Source organism: Crocuta crocuta, unplaced genomic scaffold (assembly GCF_008692635.1).
Source record: "Crocuta crocuta isolate KB4526 unplaced genomic scaffold, BGI_CrCroc_1.0 scaffold619, whole genome shotgun sequence".
Classification (NCBI taxonomy): Eukaryota; Metazoa; Chordata; class Mammalia; order Carnivora; family Hyaenidae; genus Crocuta; species Crocuta crocuta.
Genome location: NW_027533395.1, coordinates 4,262,228 through 4,280,831, shown reverse-complemented (window position 1 = coordinate 4,280,831; position 18,604 = coordinate 4,262,228). Strand labels below are relative to the sequence as shown.

General features: G+C 39.9%; 1 protein-coding gene across 1 annotated transcript in view; it reads right to left on the bottom strand.

Annotated features, from left to right (window-relative positions):
- SORCS3 (sortilin related VPS10 domain containing receptor 3) overlaps nt 1-18,604 on the bottom strand; it is a 564,865-nt gene that overhangs the window by 44,341 nt on the left and 501,920 nt on the right. Inside the window, exons 17-18 of the mRNA XM_077748455.1 lie at nt 3,081-3,198; nt 1,871-2,004 (exon numbers count right to left, since the gene is read on the bottom strand). Coding sequence (XP_077604581.1) covers nt 1,871-2,004; nt 3,081-3,198 — 252 coding nt within the window. The remainder of the gene's footprint in view (nt 1-1,870; nt 2,005-3,080; nt 3,199-18,604) is intronic.

Below are 18,604 nucleotides of genomic sequence, written 5' to 3'. Positions count from 1 at the left end.
CTAGGGTGTGGCCGCAGCTATCTAGCTGGCTTGCAGATAGCAGTGATAGTGCTAGTAGAAAGTGAGGAAAAAACATGACTTCTAGCATAAAGCGAGCTTCAAGGAACAGGCTGGATGAAATGAGGCTGGATGAGATTGCTGGGCAGGAGCAGCTGTTCTGCACCCATTTGGACTTACTTCTGTTATTTGACACCAGAAAAGCCCAAATGCAACTCTGCCATTGTCCTGCCAAGTTCATAGGCTGACGCCTGAGCCCTTAGCTTTGTCTTTTAACCTGGAATGGATTATGAAAATGTCTAAATTGAACTTCACCTTTTGATTGTCCTGCAAATGAGGAATTCATCCAACTAGGATCAGCATGGGATCACTAGTGGGATCCCCATGCCCAGAATTGAGATGCTTTTTTGACTCTCCTAAAGGGACCATGTTCAGGGAAATGGTGGAACTATTTAATGCTTACTATGGGGTAGGCACTGAAGAAAGTCTAACATTCCTGCTCTCATAGCACTTGTATTCTACTGAGGAAAGACAGACAATAATAAAGCAATCAGAAAACATGATCACTCCATGTGGTGACTAATACTAAGGCAATGAAATAGGGTAGGTGTCAGAGTGTCAGGGTGTAGGTGAGATCAGGTGGCCTCAGAAAACATTCTGAGAAGCTGACATTTTTGCTGAGATATGACTATCCAGAGGTGCCAGCCATGCTGAGATTTGGAAGAAATTTTGCACTTGCTGTTGTTGTCTTTGATAGGAATAAGCTTAGATTAATTAAGGTACAGAAAGGAGATGATAGTGTGGCTGCAAAACAGTGAATGGGGGCAGAATGGTAAGAAATCAAGGCACAATGGTAGCAGGCCAAACAATGTAGAGTAGATCAAGCCAAGGAAGGAAGCTTGCATTATATTTTATGGAAGAGAGGAAGCCACTGGAGTGTTTTAAGCATAGGAATGGTAATATCTGATTTGGGTTTTTACAATCTAATTTTGGTTGCTGTGAGGAGGATAGGTTTTAGTGCAATAAAGGTGGAGGTGGAGAAAGTCTGTAGACTGTGGGAGTGATCCAGGTCGTGGCAGACATGCGCAGAAGTACTTTGGGGTAGAATGTGTTCTGGAGGTAAACTCACAAGGACTTGCAGATGGCCTGGACCTTGGGGCAAAGGAAAGGGAAAAATCAAGCTCTCCAAAGATTTTTGACTTAAGCAACCACATTTTTTATATAATTTGGAAAAATTGGTCTGGGAAGAGGGGTTCAAGAAGAGCTGGAAAATTGCTTCCAAAAGTAAAGATTCAGGAAGAACTTCACTTTGGCCACATTGAGTCTGAAATCCTTATTAGCAATTCAAGGGGACAGAGAGGCTGAGCATGTACATGGACACACATGTCTCCATCCTAGAGGACAGTGAGGCCAGAGCTGGAGGTAAATACTGGAAATTTGTGAATCGTTGGCTAGTAGGTGAGACTTAAAATTGTTCTCTGTGATTGTCATTACAGGGAGAAAAAAATGATGAAAGGAGAGAGTTCAAATGGAAGATCACAGTTTGAGCTACTGTATCTGGAGGTAGCTGTCCAAGGTGGTAACTCTGAGCTTTGTCAGTGTCCAGACCAACCTCTCTGGTACTTGCCCAGGGCTGCTAACTGAAGATGAGAAGTTTCCTCAAACATACTGCTCTGACAGAACAGTGACCTCTCCTGTGAAAATGTCTCCTCCGGTCCTCCTTCTAGGGGAGCAGACTTCCCATCATGCCCAGGAACTGGAACAGTCTGGCCCATAGGCCAGAAAACACACCTCCCACCTGTGGGTCATTACTCCCCTTTCCCCAGCTCCATCTTCATCCTCATCCCCCAACAAGTAAATGTTTGGGACTCACCATTCAAAGTCCCAGTCAGCACAGACACAGGGCTCTGAAATCACTGTCCCTGAGGATTCTCGACCCAGGGCACACTGAGCTCCTGGCTTGCGTTTCTTGAATATTTTCCTTTCTCCCATAACACAAGGCTCCCCCTTAGAAAGAAAGTCCACAGTGAGAAAAGAAGAAAAACACAAAGAAGGTGAAATAAGCCAGCTTCCCTATTAGAAGCACTCGCCTTTTCATTCTCTTTTGGTCACACTGTCTAGTAATCTCATCCCCAGTAACCATTCAGGAGTCTCAAGGGGGAAAGGCCCGATATTTAACTACCACACAAGAGAAACACCATGGAGTAGGCTGGCTCCTGGCTACCTCCCACCCAACTTAGCCAAAGAGGTCTACTTCATCTTGTTTCTCTTCCACCCCTGGAGAGAAGGCAAAGAGTCTAAGTCATCATCACAGACCTCCACATTGCCCAAATGATTTCAGCAGAAACTGTGATGGAAAAGAATCCAATTCTGGCATATTTTTCATATAATCTCCAGAGTGAAACTGAAATTTGGCTGAAAAGTTCACGCTTTATGATAAATAATCATGCCCAAGTCCTTACTCCCAGTCAAGGGCAAAGAAAAGATGAGAAGCTGGTGCAAATGACACGAGCCCAATAGTTCTGAAGCATGCAGTCTGTCTATGTTGCAAAGCAACAAATATCTACCATTTCTAGAGCCACTCACCCTCATCCCTCATCCTTTCTCTGTGGCCCTGTTTCCAGAGCTCTTGGGGCTCTTACTGCAGGCTGGCCTGACAAATGTTCTCACTCTCTCCACTGACAGGTGAGATGATGAAACCATTGGAAGGCCTCCTGGCTATCTGGATGTATTTCTCCACGTACAGAACTAAAGCCCCAGGTAATAATTGCCCCCTGGGGCAATTATTGGCTACTCAATCATCTCAATGAGTTGATCAGAATCCCAGGGTGCATAATGGTCCTAAATTGACTGCTCAATCATCTCAATTGGTTGATCAGGATACCAGAGTGTAAAATGGTCCTGAAATACCATCTTTGCATGCTTAACTTGTGTGTGTGGACTCCAACCCTTCCCCCAAATCCATCACTATCTTCTGATGCCCCACTACCTTCTCCCTCTAAATAGGAAGGTCAAGAGATGACCAGATAGGGCTGTGGTAGCTCCTCTTCCTAGGAGCCAGTGTGTCCCACCACATGATGTACCTGATTGAGCAGGTGCCAGGTCTGATAGTCCTCCTTGGTGCAGCGCCGGCTGAAGATAGATTTGTAGTCCACTTTCACCAACTGCCATTCAGAACGGAGGCTGAAGTGGCCAAAAACTCTTAAGTATTTAGGGGAGGCATGGAAGAGACAAGCAGAAAGAGCTCACTAGTTAGTCATTAATACACAAATACTGGAGGGAGAGAGGACTAAATTGCAGTCTGGGCGCAAGAGGTTCTTCCAAATCGAGGTCTTTAAAGGTCACCAAGGAGAAAGTCTACCATTTACACAACTCTAGCCAACTGGCCTGGTATTCACCGTAGGTTTAACACTAACCATTTTTTAAGTGTGAAAGTAATATAAGTACTTTATAGAAAGCAATGAAAACATAGAAATATAGAAAGAAAAATTTCATCCAATAGTTCAAAATCTTATACCAACAGAGAATTGTTTTTGATATTTTAACATGTAGCCTTCTTGTTTCTCCTTAATGCAAGCACAGGTTGTTTATCTACTGATATCTACTGACAGGGACTCAGTTTCCTCATCTGTAAAGTAAATGTATATGTGTATGGTGGAGGTGGAGGTAAATTAGCTAATCTAAAGTGTGGCTGCCAGTTCCAAAGTTCTGACAGAATCTAAGTGTGTTTTAGTTGAAATTCCCATTGCTTAATTCACATGAATAACACCCTCCCTTCCCTTCCCTGAAAAATCACAGTAGTCTCATAAAAGGAACTCATATTTATGTATAGTAAAGAAGTGACTTAGATAATCAATACTGACCTTTTCAAAGCCCAGCAGTTGATGGCCCTATAAATACGAATGATCAATCACTTCTAGAAAAACAGGTAAAAAGACTGATCACCCATACTCCACTCGGGTGGCATGTCTTACAATTACAATGCAAGATATCTATCATAGAGCTGTAAAGGGGAGACCAATCACTCTGGGAGCCTAAACCAACTGAAGTCTTTCAAGGCATTGGATGGCCTCCATTTCAGCAAGACTTATACCAGCCCCAGATTCTCCTCTCCTTCTGGTCAAATGTTCTTGTGGTGACATCTAAGAGACCAATTATCCTCGAAAGACAGTCCCTTCTGTTATCTAAAGGATGAAGATGTTTGGGAGGGGTGAGAGTTGTGAAATGGACAAAGAAATAGGAGTGTTTTACAGATCGTACAGCTTATATATTACATCTTCAGAAATGCCTTTTCATGTTCTATCAATTTAAAAGTTAAATACAACTTTTTAAAGTCTTGTCTAAAAGAAGATTAAACAGACTTTGGGGTGCCTGGGGTGCTCAGTTGGTTAAGTGGCCAATTCTTATTTTGGCTCAGGTTGTGATCTCATGGTTTGTGAGTTCAAGCCCTGTGGTGGACTCTGCACTGACAGTAAGAAGCCTGCTTGGGATTCTCTCTCTCTCTCTCTCTCTCTCTCTCTCTCTCTCTCTCTGCCCTTCCCCATTCATGTACTTTTTCTCTCTCTCTCCCGGCTTCCCTCCTTCTCAAAATAGACTTTGAGGTGAATAAGTCATGCGGATAACAGGCACAACACAGGGAATACAGTCGATGATACCTAGTCATTTTGTATGGTGACAGGTGGTAGTTACACTTGTAGTGAACATAGCATAACATATAGAGATGCTGAATCACTATATTGTACACCTGACACTACTGCAACATTGTGTGTCAACTATTCTAAAAGAACAAAATTAAAAACATATGGTCTTTGTAAGAATCTTAGCTCAGCACTGAATAGTAGAAGCCATGGGGCTAGAATATCTTGGGCTGCATGACCAATACTGTGTGGAGCAGAGTGAATGTAAGCATCCCTCCCATGGGTTCTCTCTGTTCTCTTGCATTTTTTGCTGTATTCATTGTCTCCAAATCCTATACATCCATGCCAGGTCACCACTGAGGTATTTCCACTTTCTTGTCCTGATTCATTTCATAGAAAACTCACTAGTCAGCCCATTTTAAATTTCTAACAAAGCAGTTATATCTTAAAAATGTCTACTTATTTGAATACAGGAGAGTTAAACTGAAAGACTGTCAGGAAAAATAAACAAAAATAACTAGGAGAAGAGCTGATGAGTGTCTTGTTCTGTCTCTATCCAACCTTTCTAAATTTTCTCATATTCAAATGCCACCTCCTCTAGTAAGTCTTCTCTGATTGGAGTACTCTGAGTAGAAGAATATTAGTGATGCTAAACTCAATACTTCCACCTATTCCAAATAGTTTACAGTTATTTCATGGATCACAAAATACATCATGTCTGATTAATGCCATCCTTTCTATGAAAGGATTACTGGGCAGACAGAAGAGGGAAATACAAGGCACACAATTTATCTGTATATCAGCAAGGCATCTGACAGGGTTTCCCATAATAGTTTTGAAGAAAAGATGAAAAAATATGAGCCAGGTGCCAGTAAAATTATGTGACTGAACTGTACCTAATTAAGGCATTAAAATCAACCAGGAGGGAGGGCGTGAGTAGTCAGCTACAAGGTTCTGCTGTCTGCTCTTTCCTGTTCATCATTTTTATTAATGACATGAAGACATGAAAATAATGGTCATCATTGGAAATCACATTTTCTGATGACATAAAGCTAGAAGAAACAGTCAATATGCTTGATGGCAGAATCAGGGCCCAAAAAGGTCTTGACAGACTGAAGGGAAAGACTGAATCTAATAATGTGAAGTAACAGAGAGATATGTCAGGTCCTTCCCTGCAACTACATAAGTATTGAATAAAGGAAATGAAGCTTGATGCAGCTCAGGTTAAATAAATAAATAAATAAATAAATAAATAAATAATAATAATAATAGTAATAATGTGGCAACTTAAGAGTTTTCATATACAATGTGATTAATATAAGTAAATACTTCAGAGAAAACAAAACTAGAATGAATTAATTAATGAAGAATTCTGTATACTATCTAGAATGAAAGAGGCAATATCCAGGTCTATTCTACTATATTAACTAGATCACAAAGAAAATTGTAGTTAGTTTTGGATGTCACCATTCAAAGATATACACTAAGTATCTCAAACTAGAATACATGTATGGGCTTTGGTGGTGTAGTGGAGTTTGGATCTCCAGAAATTTTAAATAAAAATATGCATTTACTGGCACATGTGCATTTATTATGGAGAAATTACATATGTTTTATCAGATTTTCAAAGGGATTCACAGTTCCTAAAGCTGAAGGACCATTGAAAAAGGCAGTACATAGGATGGGATACTGTATTGGATAGTGGCTTCCACAAGGGACATAAGCACATTCTATTCCCTGTAGCCTGTGATTCTTGACCTTATGTGGACCTTTGCAGACATAAGTAAGTTAAAGATCTTGCAATGAAATCATCCCGGATTAACAAGGTGGGCCCTAAGTGCAATTACAAGCAACCTCATAAGAGATACAAAGAAGAGAAACATGAAGAGAGGAGGAGGCCATGTGAAGAAGAAGCAACGACTGGAGTTATGTGGCCACATGCCAAGGAACAAACACCTAGAGTGCCCAAAAGATGGAATAGGCATAAGGGGGATTCTTCCCTGGTGCACTAGAGGGAGTTGTTCCCTGTTGCCACTTTGATCTTGGACTTTGGTCTCCAGAACTGTTAGAGAATTAATTTCTGGGTTTTTGGCCCCCCTAATTTGCAGTAATTTGTTATAGCAGACACAGGAAATTAGTACAGATGGTGATATTATTCAAGACCACTTTTCAGGGTGTCTGGGTGGCTCAGTGGGTTAAGCATCCAACTCTTGATTTTAGCTCAGGTCATGATTTCATGGTTCATGAGTTTCAGCCCCACATCAGGCTCTCCACTGATGGTGTGAAGCCTGTTTTGGATTCTTTCTCTCTCTCCCTCCCTCCCCCTCCCCCACTCGTGTGCATGAGCTCTCTCTCTCTCTCTCTCTCAAAATAAATAAACTTAAAAGAAAAATCACTTCTCATCTATCTATCCAAGAAGTGATGTAAGAACTATGGCTGGTTAAGTAGGCAATGACTTAAGAATGGCAAGGGAGGGGAGACCAATTAGTGGGCTTTCTGGGGCAATCCCTTGAGTATAAAAAACTATCAAGATATAAAAGTGTGAAAGTTTACAAAATGTGAGAGAACTTTCTAATAGACAAACTTGCCCACAAATGAAAGTGATGCTCAAGAGTTAGTAAACACAGAACTTCAAGTTCAGACTTAACCATTTCCCAGGGAGGCTGTGGAGAAGGATGCAAGCATCACCCAGGTGCCCAGCCTAATTGATCCTGACCCTCTAAAGACATCCATGTTGTTGGCCTCCCAACTCTCTGGGATATCTGTTTCTGGTATTAGAGAGTTCATTTCAGAACTGACCACAAAAATAGGTGCCAAGTCAGGACTTGGGGACTAATTCAGCCTCTGTCTTCTGCGATCTTGCCAGGCATATCCTTTCATCTATATTTCTTTGGCTTCTAGCCCAGATGTCTTTACACTGTATTTCCCAGGTCTTTCCTCAAACTGTAAATTGATACACAAATATTTTTACTTGGGAGTGTGCTAGTCTGCTCTCCCATGTGATCACTTATGTATGCCAGATGCAAAATGTTAGACATTTAATGTTAGGATGATAAGCTTTGCTCATTTTCACATTGGACCCCAACTCAGACCCGTGGACCCTAATTAAAATCCCTTAGGAAGTTTCAGATATTAATGTACCCCCATCTCTCTAACCATTATTTATTCTGGGAAGAAAACTGTTCAATGTGGGCTCTGCCTATGGGACATAAGCGACTGCAATGGTCTCTTCTGGATGTATCTGGCTTCTCTAATTCCATTCAATATTGCATTCATTCACAGCTCTTCTGATTAGAACCCATGGAAGCCAAGGAAATGATAGAAATACAGCAAACTTAGCAGGAGATAAAATAAGGACTGATTTAAATTCAAGCATTTCTCATCCTTTTCATAACTACCCTTAGAACAGATGTTAAAATTCTCAATAGGATTTGTAAAAGTGAGAGCCCAGTAGAGAAACCAGGGTGACCATCATGAGAAACCATGTCCCTCACTTTGGGAGGATAATCAATCCACAAGGTGGATTAGGACTAGAGAAAGTCCAGACTACTTCTGATTAATAAATAAAATAATTAATTTCCCAGATAAAAGTTTCTTACTTACTGGAAATGTTCCTCTACAGTTAGAGATCACATCGCCAGTAAGTAGGCACAATGTACGCATCCCATTTGTGGTAATTTTTTTGGGAAACAAAGTGGTTTATATATCAATTTAATATGAAAATCCAAGAGAGGTAGGGCAGAAGAACCCAAGACATGGAACATCTCTAAAAGGATAATGTGATTCCAAAATCAGGTGCTACTTTCAGAAAGTCTTCGATAACTGTTCTAGCAACACTGAGCTCTTTCCTCAGAAGCTCAAATGGTCCTATTAACTCTAAATAAGAGGTTCTCCACTGTCTCCATCAGAATCACCTAGAGAGCTTCTTAAATATAGGTTGCCTTATACCCAGACTTTCTTATTAGTATGTTTTGGTTTTGGGTGCCTGATTATTTTCATTTCTTTCTTTTGTTTTTTAAATGTGTAGTTATTTATGCTGAGAGAGAGAGTATATGCACCTCTGAACACTAGCAGGGGAGGGGCTGAGAGAGAAGGAGAGAATCCCAGGCAGGCTCCAGTACTATCAGCACAAAGCCCTATGAGGGGCTCTATCTCACCCCACCATGAGACTGTGAGACCATGGGATCATGACCTGAGCCAAAATCAAGAGTGCTTAAGGACTGAGCCACCCAGGTTCCCCTGGTTATTTGCATTTCTAAAAGCTCCCAAGGTGATGCTGATGCTGGTCCCTAGACTAACCTCTAAGAAACACAGCTCTAGACCACTTATCTAGAATTTAATTCTCCTATCTTAGGTCAAGTTTGTTTCAACCAATTAGAAAGCTCCTAATGGCTAGGAACGCTTCTTATACTTCTTTGTTTTGTTTTTTTATTTTCATAGTTTTTTTTACAAAATGTAATTTATTGTCATACAGTGTATGACAGTGTACAGCTCACATACAGTGTATACAGTGTGCTCTTGGTTCAGGGGTAGATTCCTATGGTTCGTTGCTTATACAAAACACCCAGTGCTCATCCCAACAAGTGCCCTCCTTAGGGCCCATCACCCATTTTCTGTCTCACCCACTCTGCATCAACCCTCAATTTGTTCTCTGTATTTAATAATCTCTTATGGGTTTGCTTCCCTCTCTATTTAAAACTATTTTTTTCTCTTCCCTTCTCCCATGGCCTTCTGTTACATTTCTCAAGTTCTACATATGAGTGAAAACATGTGGTATCTTTCTTTCTCTGACTGACTTATTTTACTTAACATAATACCCTCCAGTTCCATCATCATTGTTGCAAATGGCTGGATTTGATTCTTTCTCATTGCCAAGTAGTATTCCATTGTATTTATAAACCACATCTCCTCTATCCTTCTTTGTATGCCATAAAGCCTTTCAATGGTAGGTGCTCAATAAAGAAGAGCTAATTGATTATTGTGGGACAAGGAATTCTAGAGTGTGGTGTCATTCTCAAATCTTTCACAAAAAAAGATCATTTCAAGCATGCCCAAATCCACTATCATCTATAGTCCCACTTCCTTTCAATTACCAAGATAAACTACTTTGAGCTTCTTCTGCAGAAATGCATTCCTAGCCCCACTTCTTAACTTTGAGTGTATTTCCACCAACATAACAAAACCCTATCATGTGAGATAATATATTTGAAAATCTTGAAAATTCCACTGAACAACAAATGTTCATACTATCACCATCAATCCTATTGCCAGAACCCCCACAACTCATACCCAAGTCCCTGCTCATAAAGAGTTTATGATAGGTTTGGCTCAATTATCCCTTTTTTAAGATACGTATTAACCTCAAATGCAGGGCTTTGTCTTTTGTGGAAGTCTCTGTGTGTGTGACATTTTATACAGAGCCTTGGAGAAAGTAGATACATCATACAAAAATAAAAATGACTGGACACAGGTAGCCTACCCATTAGTTCCCTTGAAGAAGTTGCTCCTGACCACAGAACAAAACTAATGAATTCTCTAAGTCATTTCTCACTGTATGGATTTTCAGGAAAAATCACTTAAAATTTATTACTTTTGTTTTTCTTTCTTTTCACCTTGCCACTTGGATTTTTTCACAGGAGCTTTTGGCTTAAGATTCACTTTCTTCCTGGGCTCTATCAACCTAAAAGACCTTCTCTTTCTTTTTTTAAACTCTTCTGGTGTCAAATGTCTATATTACTAATGTGACTCTGGTCAGAGAGTGCCCTCACGTGCTCTTATCCTGTTGCTTGACTTTTAACATACAGATGGTCTAGTCATGGTGACAAGAGTATGAGGCAAAGAAAGAGAAGACATCTTTCCCTCGTCCTGATTTGCCACTAAATTAGCTAAATAACCTTGAGCAAATAACTTCATCTTTCAAACCATCAGCTTCCTTACAGACGGTGACTTTAATCAGTGACACATATACTCAAAGGCTGGGATGAAGAAACAGTCTAGGTGGAATGTGGCCCTTTCAAGACAATTTCCAAGAGTTTATTTTCTTTCAGTCCTTATGTCTACCTCCAGGTGTACAAACCATCTATCTCCTGATGACCCCCTACACAAAAGATTTATCTATTAGAGTCCTTCATCTTTATCTCCACTGGCACTTCTTCCATACAACAGATGCTCATTAAATAGCTCTGGGTTGATTAATGGATAGAATTAATCTATCAAAGTCATTCACTTCTTCAAAATTGGGGTAATAGCTTTATCTGCCCTTATTTCTGGGCCAGAGAACATGGTTGAGCTGTGTGTCCTTTGGGGTTTAGAAAGAGAAAAACAATCTCAAGAGAGAAATAGCATCAGCTTCTCTTCCCCTTGTTATCATGGACTGTGATGGGATTTCTACAAACAATTGATTTTCTGGGACCCTAACATACCTCCTCTAACCCCCCATCCAGACTTGAGTGAGCCTTCTGTGGAGGGGAGTGATTAATCTGAGGGAGGAAAGTGGTTCACAAAAAGAAAAAGAAAAAAACTTCATTAAAATTCCATACACACAAAGGTTTAGCTACTAATTAATTAAATGATTTCAAAGGGGATCTTGGTATATAATTGCTATAATTTAGGTGGAAACAATGCCACACTAAATGTAATTAGAAGAGCAGGCTCTGTGAAGATAGTTTTCTCTTTACAGTAGAGCAATTCTGGGTCACCTGATTTCCCCTGAATAGTTTTTTTTCCCAACCTCCAATTATACCAACCTTTATACACAGTTGTAAAAGCTGAGAGAAGATTCTAGGAGAGAGTGGTTGATCACAGTCCTTCAGAGAGGAAAAGAACAAGGATTCATTACTAGAAAGCCACTAGAAATGTGCAAAAGAAAGAACAAATGATGCTTGGGGTAGTCAGATTAGGATTTTACCATGGACTAATTTTTGAGGGAACATTTGATTGAACTCAAGTAAAATGACACAGTGCTGTCATCGGCCTGCTCCAGCACCTGGCCTTTCCCTTGTCTTCCTCAGGAACTCCTGCACTTGCATCTTGAGCTCTTCTAACCACCAACTCCCCCATTTCCATCTGCCTAAAGAAAGTCTTAAGAGAACAAGGCCAAATATGACTTATCAGGCCCTTCTTCACTTTCCTCTTTCTGTGGCTGACTTAGCTGAGTTCGCAGTCATTAGGCTAGAAACCTGTGTGTCAGCAGAAACTGAGTCTTCAACTTGGTCCTCTCTCTTAACCTCCTGCCTGACACTCAGTCCTTTTCATCACACTTATACATAATCTCTCATATTCACCAACTCAATTAGAATCCCATTTCCACACCCTTATAACAACAGTGGCTACCACTGATGGGTACATTTGACAACATGCTTATCATGTTCCAGGGACGCTGCTAAATGTTTCACGGTTATTATCATCTGGAACCCTCCACACATCCCCTGAGAATCATGGGTTTTGTCATTTTAGATAAGGAAACTGAGGCTCTAGGTTCATTCTCAAGATCAAGGTTGAGCTAGGATTCAAGTTGGCATCCATCTGAAGCCAAAACTCTTACTGGATGCACTTCCTTCTGCTGAAGAATAGAATCCAGGCTCTCAGTACTTACTGCCTCCTCACTGGTGTCACTTGTTTACACTATATATCCATATTCATGAAACCTTTTTTTCCTCCAGCTTCTAGACAGTTGCCTTGAGCCTGATTCCAATGACACTACATGCCTACTGAGAAATTAGTTACAGAACAGAATAGAGATCACATTCCTAGAACTAGCATTCTATCCCAAATCTGGATTTCATATTCTTTTCCAAACATTTCTTTCTTCTTCCTTCTTTGTTCCAACCAAACTAGTCTACTTTCCTTTCCACAAATGCCTACTCTACACAGATGTTTGCATACATGTGCACTACATAGATATGATGATGATGATAATTGCTGTGGAACATTTAGCAGAGTCCCTGGTGGTGCATGTGCACACACACACACACACACACACACACACACATGCTTTCCTAATTCAACACCTTGTTTTTGCCATGCTTTTTGCTCCTTCATACTTTGCCTCTCCCAATCCCATTATAAGCCCATACTTAAATGTCACCTACCCCTCTTAGAAGCATTCCTTAGATATTGCAAGTCTAAAGGATCTCTCCCTCTTCTAAGTTTTTGACTTCCTGTATGAGCAGATGGTGATCTTCTTCCACAGAAGCAGAGGCTTTTACTCAGTTTCTATAGCTCTCTGCTTCAGTGACACCATATTCTCCTTGCCTTCCTGGTACTTCTTTAAGTGTACATTTCACTGGGCTCTGCTTCCCCTTATCACTGACTGTTTTAACAGCTTTCTTCTTGGTTCCTACACTTGACCTTGGCAATTGTATTTATTTCTGCAATTTCAACCTTTTTGTAGAAAACTCCCAAGGTACCTACTCTTGTCCTTGAAATTTCATAGGCTCTACTCATGATATCAGGATAAAACCTTTGAATTTGATTCAAAAGCCATCCTACAGTAGCCTCCATCTATCTTTGTAATGTTATCTTTTGCTCTCCCCATGTTACTTGTGATCGAGCATAATTTTGTTCATTCCACCAAAAGCAGGATGATTTCCTAGGGCCTGGTTTTCCTCTGCTTGGGGATGCTGTTCCCCACATCTAATTTTGTCCAATTCCCACTCATTCTTCAGGTCTCAAGTCAAACAGTAGGTGGAGAGATGGGAAATAATGTTTTGGGGTGAAAGAAAGGAAGGGATAGCTTTTCAAATCTAATATTTCATAGTGGCTGTTTATATTTCCTTTTTAAAAAACAAAACTACTCCTAAATAACCCAGGATTTTCTTTTAAACATGTGAGGTCTTTTCCTTTATTCTCCTTATCATCATTCTATTTTAATATTTTGATATAATTATAACATTTAGAGAGAAAATGACCTCAATTATATAAGCTCTTTGGAATTAGTCCATAATTTCTATGTGACCCAGTGTATGGTCAATTAAAAAAATTAAATGTTTGCTTAAAATATATATATTCTCTGTTTGTTGAGTAGAAGTTACATACAGGTTTTTAAAATAAAGCTTACTAATAGTATTATTCACATCAAAATCATACTAACTTTTTGACTGCTTGGTATATTGATTTCCATGTGAAAGTTATTAAAATGTTCCCCGTGATATTGCAAATCTTCCATTTCTCTTTGAGTTTTTTGTACATTTTTGCATTATGTAATCATAACACTATACAAGTTTTGAGATTATTCTATCTTCTTGATGGATTATTCTATTAGGTTTAACTCAAATGCTAACTTTTCTATTATGTTCTCCTTGATACTTCTTCCTCTTCCATTCCCTTCCTTAAGAAGAATAAAAATGTCTCCTCTCCTCTGAATTTTTGTAGTTTTTTTTCTTGTATTTTGGGTATTACCCTTAGTACTTCCAAAAGGTATCAAAATTCATACACTATATACATAAGTGTCTTATCCTTGCTAGATTTTAAACTCTTAAAAGTTTGCAAATTGCTTGTCATATATTTATTCTGATAGCCAGTAGAATGAAGTAGTTAAACACATAGGTGTTGGAATCAGACAGGGCAAGATGTGAGTGCCAATCCCAGACCTACAGAAAGCCTTTACACACATTAATTAGACTTCAGTTTTCTTACGTGCAGAATGAGGATAATAACAGTAGCTAACTGAATGCTGAGGTTTAAATGTGTCTTTTATCTAGAGTGTTTTGTATAATTAAGAAGTAAATAATTAAAAAACACTATTACTATTTTTATATAATAGCACCTAATTATGATAATTTATTTTATGCCCTTTGGTGGATGACTGAGAACTTTGTGGGCAGATAGTGTGTCTTCTGCTTTTCTATCCCCATATCTCTACTGCAAGACTGCAAACAGTAGGAACTCTAGTAGAAGTTAATCAATTAACAATAAAATTAGGAATATCAATATTAGTGATTGTTTCTTGAACCTTTACAGTTTATTAGCCATTTTGTATGGATTATCTCATTTGATTTATTAATCCCATGTAACAGATAGGGAAACTAAGGCTCAAAGAAGTTAAATAGCTCATCCAAAAAGAATTATACAGCAAGTAGGTGTGGGAGCGAGTACAATTTATGCAGTCGCTGCCAACATAGCACAGTTTTCAACACTGTGGTTTTAGCAGACCCATATCTCTTTTCAAGTGTTTCATGATTCATTAGCAATCATTTGACTGCACAGTTTGGCACTGAGGTTTGGGCCTGGGGATCCCCTTAACAACAGTTCATTATAGGCTGCTTGCATAAAAGATGTAAATCCCATGAAATATATAAAACTAAAGGCCCAATTGGAGGAAGGAAGAAAAATCTGCAGAGAAGATATATCCAGAGAGCTTCAATTTGTCTCAAGTCCTAAAACATCTACTATGTAGACAGTTATGTACTTGAAACTGAACTATGACAATCTTTATTGGCTCTGGCTCTACTTGGAAGTCCTTTGAGCATGAAGAAGGACAAACAGAATTATAAAGTCTTAGTAATCCAAGGATCATTAAGAATGAACCTTTGACCCAACCCTTTCATATGCTGGCTGGTGAAAACAACAACCTAGTGGTTTGCTCAAGAAGACAAAGAACTAGGACCCAAGTCTCCTGAAACCCAACTCCTCCCACACTGACTGCTTTTCATGGGAAACCTTTGTAGCATGCAGGCTGAGTTGTGGGGTGCCATGGGCGACAGCGCATTACTGAAGGAATGCAGGGTACACTAGAGCTTATATTCAGGGCTATGGCAAACAAGGAAGTCTTCAGCCAAGACTTGCCTTCTACATGTGGGTGGCTTTTCCTTCAGGCTTCCTTGTCTAGAGGATGCTCTGGGTTTTCCAAACTCTAGCCTGCCAACCTGGAACTACAGATATGTGCTCCAGGTTCTTTTAAGAGAGAGGATTTTCTTTGATTTGTTAAGATGCAGCATCCTTCTGAACATTCTACTGAATCAAATGAATCATCAGAATGATATAAACAATGATATATCCTGGTTTCTGAGGAAGTGGGCCTGCTTCCCTCCAAAGGCAGCTTAGCTGTTCTCCCTAAGCCAGGTGAAGGTCAGAGATACCAGAGATGAAGGTTATAGATATCAGGGTGATAGGGTCTAAGTTCAGCTTCACAGGTGGCTGGCAACCTGGCTGAAGTGTAGACATAGACCTTCAATTTATAAATGAGGAAGAACCCCTATGAATATCAGGGAAAAAGAATTCTCCCACCGGTCCAGGTGTTACCTCCACATGGATATGCAGAAGAATGTGCCCTAAATAAAATATTCTGCAATAACCTACTCTATCTACCTACAGTTTCTCCTATTGACACAGTGGATTTATTTCTCATTCCTCTAAGTAAACAGTTAAACCTGCTGTGGATTCCTGTGAATCACATACCATCTTCTCTGCCAACCCCATCCAGGACTCAGAATTAGCCATTGCTAGGAAACTGCAAATCCCAACTCAATCCTTTTACTCAGGCTTGACTCCTTTCACTGGCTGGATGTCATTAATTTGAGAGCAAATTATTAGAAACCTGGAAAACAGTTCTGAAATGCCTGCAGATTTATGATGAAGTCATTTCACAAAAGGTCACAGGCAACCCTGCTATAATTAAATGTTTCATTAATTTTTAAAATACACAATAACTTACAAATGCATCATAAATTAACCAGATGACCTTGAAGAAATTATTTAGAGCACTGCTTCATCAGAAGCCACTATCTAGCAATTTCCTGAATTTTTATTTTATGAGTGGGATTTGTCTATTTCCCATTCTTGTTTTTGATTGGGTTCCAGTAACCTATTTATCTGAAATGATTTAGTATTAATTTGCTCAGGGCATTAGTTAGCACTGGAAAGTGATGGTGGGTAGTTTAGACTCTCCCTTCCTTTAGGTAACAACCTCAAAGGTAGAGGAAGTGTGACCTATAAAATCACCAAAATATAGTTAAATGCAACTCTTTCTTTTCATTATCTGGGAGATATTTTTTTCTCATGTGTACATTTTGATAAATGATTTCCTTTTCCTCATTATCAAAAATTAGAAAACTATAAAAAATGTATAGATGAGAAAATAAAAGCCCCAATGGAGGTAACCACTCTTAATATTCTGTGATGTTCCTTTCTATTCATTCACAGTGTTGTTTTTTCTCAAACTAAGATATGAGAAATAATGAGAAACCACAGGGAGGGTTAGAATTGTTGTAAGTTAGAGGTGCCCTGAGATTGATAGCAATCTCTCATCTCTCCTCCCCTCCCCTCTCCTCTCCTCCCCTCATTCCCTTCTCCTCCCCTCTTCTCTCTTCCCCTCCCCTCCCCTCTCTTCTCCTCTCTTCTTCTCCTCTCCCCTTCACTCCCCTCCCCTCTCCTCCCCTCCCTTCTCCTCTCCTCTTTTCCCCTCCCTTTAACTCCCCTCTCCTCCCCGCCCCTTTTCTCTCCTCTCCTTACCTCTCTCCACTGTCTCATGTGCACCACATCACCACTACCACCATTAAAAGCTCATAATCAGATTATAGAACAAATTCCATGAGCAGTAGACCTGAAATAACCCTCATACAAAATTGATATTTTTTCTGTAGGATGTGGAAGAGGCTTTAGAACATAAACTTCCCATCAGAAGAGACTTTGACTACCTTGTGTATGCCTTAGATCAGCTCACGGAACTCTTAGGAGTGCATATCTTGTAGTAGGCATGCAATGCATCTTGTTGAATAAAACTATAAAAAATGTTCTTGTAATAGAGGCTTTATACACGTGGTTCCCTGAGTCATTTTCTAAGTATCTAGTTCTCTGTGGAAGGCCCAGGCTCCCCAGGCCTCCTCTTGCTTCCTGCTCCATGAGCTTTCCTCTCTGCATCCATGGAGGAAGTCCTTGAGGACCAATTTCAAATCAAATCTGAAAGAGCAGTGTTCTGGGAAGACCAGCCATCAGTGGCCCACAGTTGTTGGTCTCCAGAAATTGAGGCCACATCCTTGACTACTGGTGTGTGTCCATGCCACCTGATTGTTTTCCCATTAGGGTGTAGATAGGCTTAGCACTAAAGGAGGTCAGCAGCTGCCTCAGAATTACACTGAGTGAAAGTGAGACAGGAACTAGACCTTAATAGAAATAGGCAAGGGATCAGCAGCAAGGGATCCTGCACACAGAGCCTATATTAGCTGCATGATGCTCTGATCTGTGAGATGGCAGACAGAGGCAGGGATCAGCAGGCTTGAAAGTAAGTCCTGGACGAGGCAGAGGGTGGAGGGGAGATTGAGAAAGAAGCTAAAAGGTATTGGAACCAACAAGGCACAGGGTAGAAAGTGGATTTTTTTTTTACAAGTATTTAAAGAATCTTTGTACATCCAAACAACATTGATTCCTTTCTCAAAACTTAATAGGTTCCTTCAATGGGTTTGGAATTTTAAAGTCCATACCAGTGGGTTAGAAACCAGTCATCTGTGAACCTGCAAAAGTGGATGAAGGGGGACCTAGGAGATGCAAACAAGGAGATGACCACTGATCAATGCAAGAGGGACTACATGGGAATAGAAAGACCTGGAAGAAAGGAGAAGGGGTGCCACCTGATTTTCCCATGGCATTATATTTCTCAGTCTCCAACTTTGTGTCAAATTCTGAACCAAAAGATAAAAAGAATCCTAAAGAGCATAAAATTCAAACCCTGCCCTTAAATGTTTTCCAATCAGTCCAATGGTATCATTCAATCCTTATGTATCTGCTGAGTACCAATTGTACACAAGCCTCCATATTCAGGGCTCTGGGAGATGACGAATAAGACAGTTGCAAATCCTATGACTCTAACAGACTTAAAAAATCCTCACACTCCCACCACTGAGATGACTAATATGTAAAACAATTAGAAAACAGTGCAAAAGTAAAGATGACGATGACAATTCACCATGACCTAGCAATTCCACTTGTAGGTTTGTAGCATTGAGACTTCTATGTAGGCACTTGAAGGCTTGCAC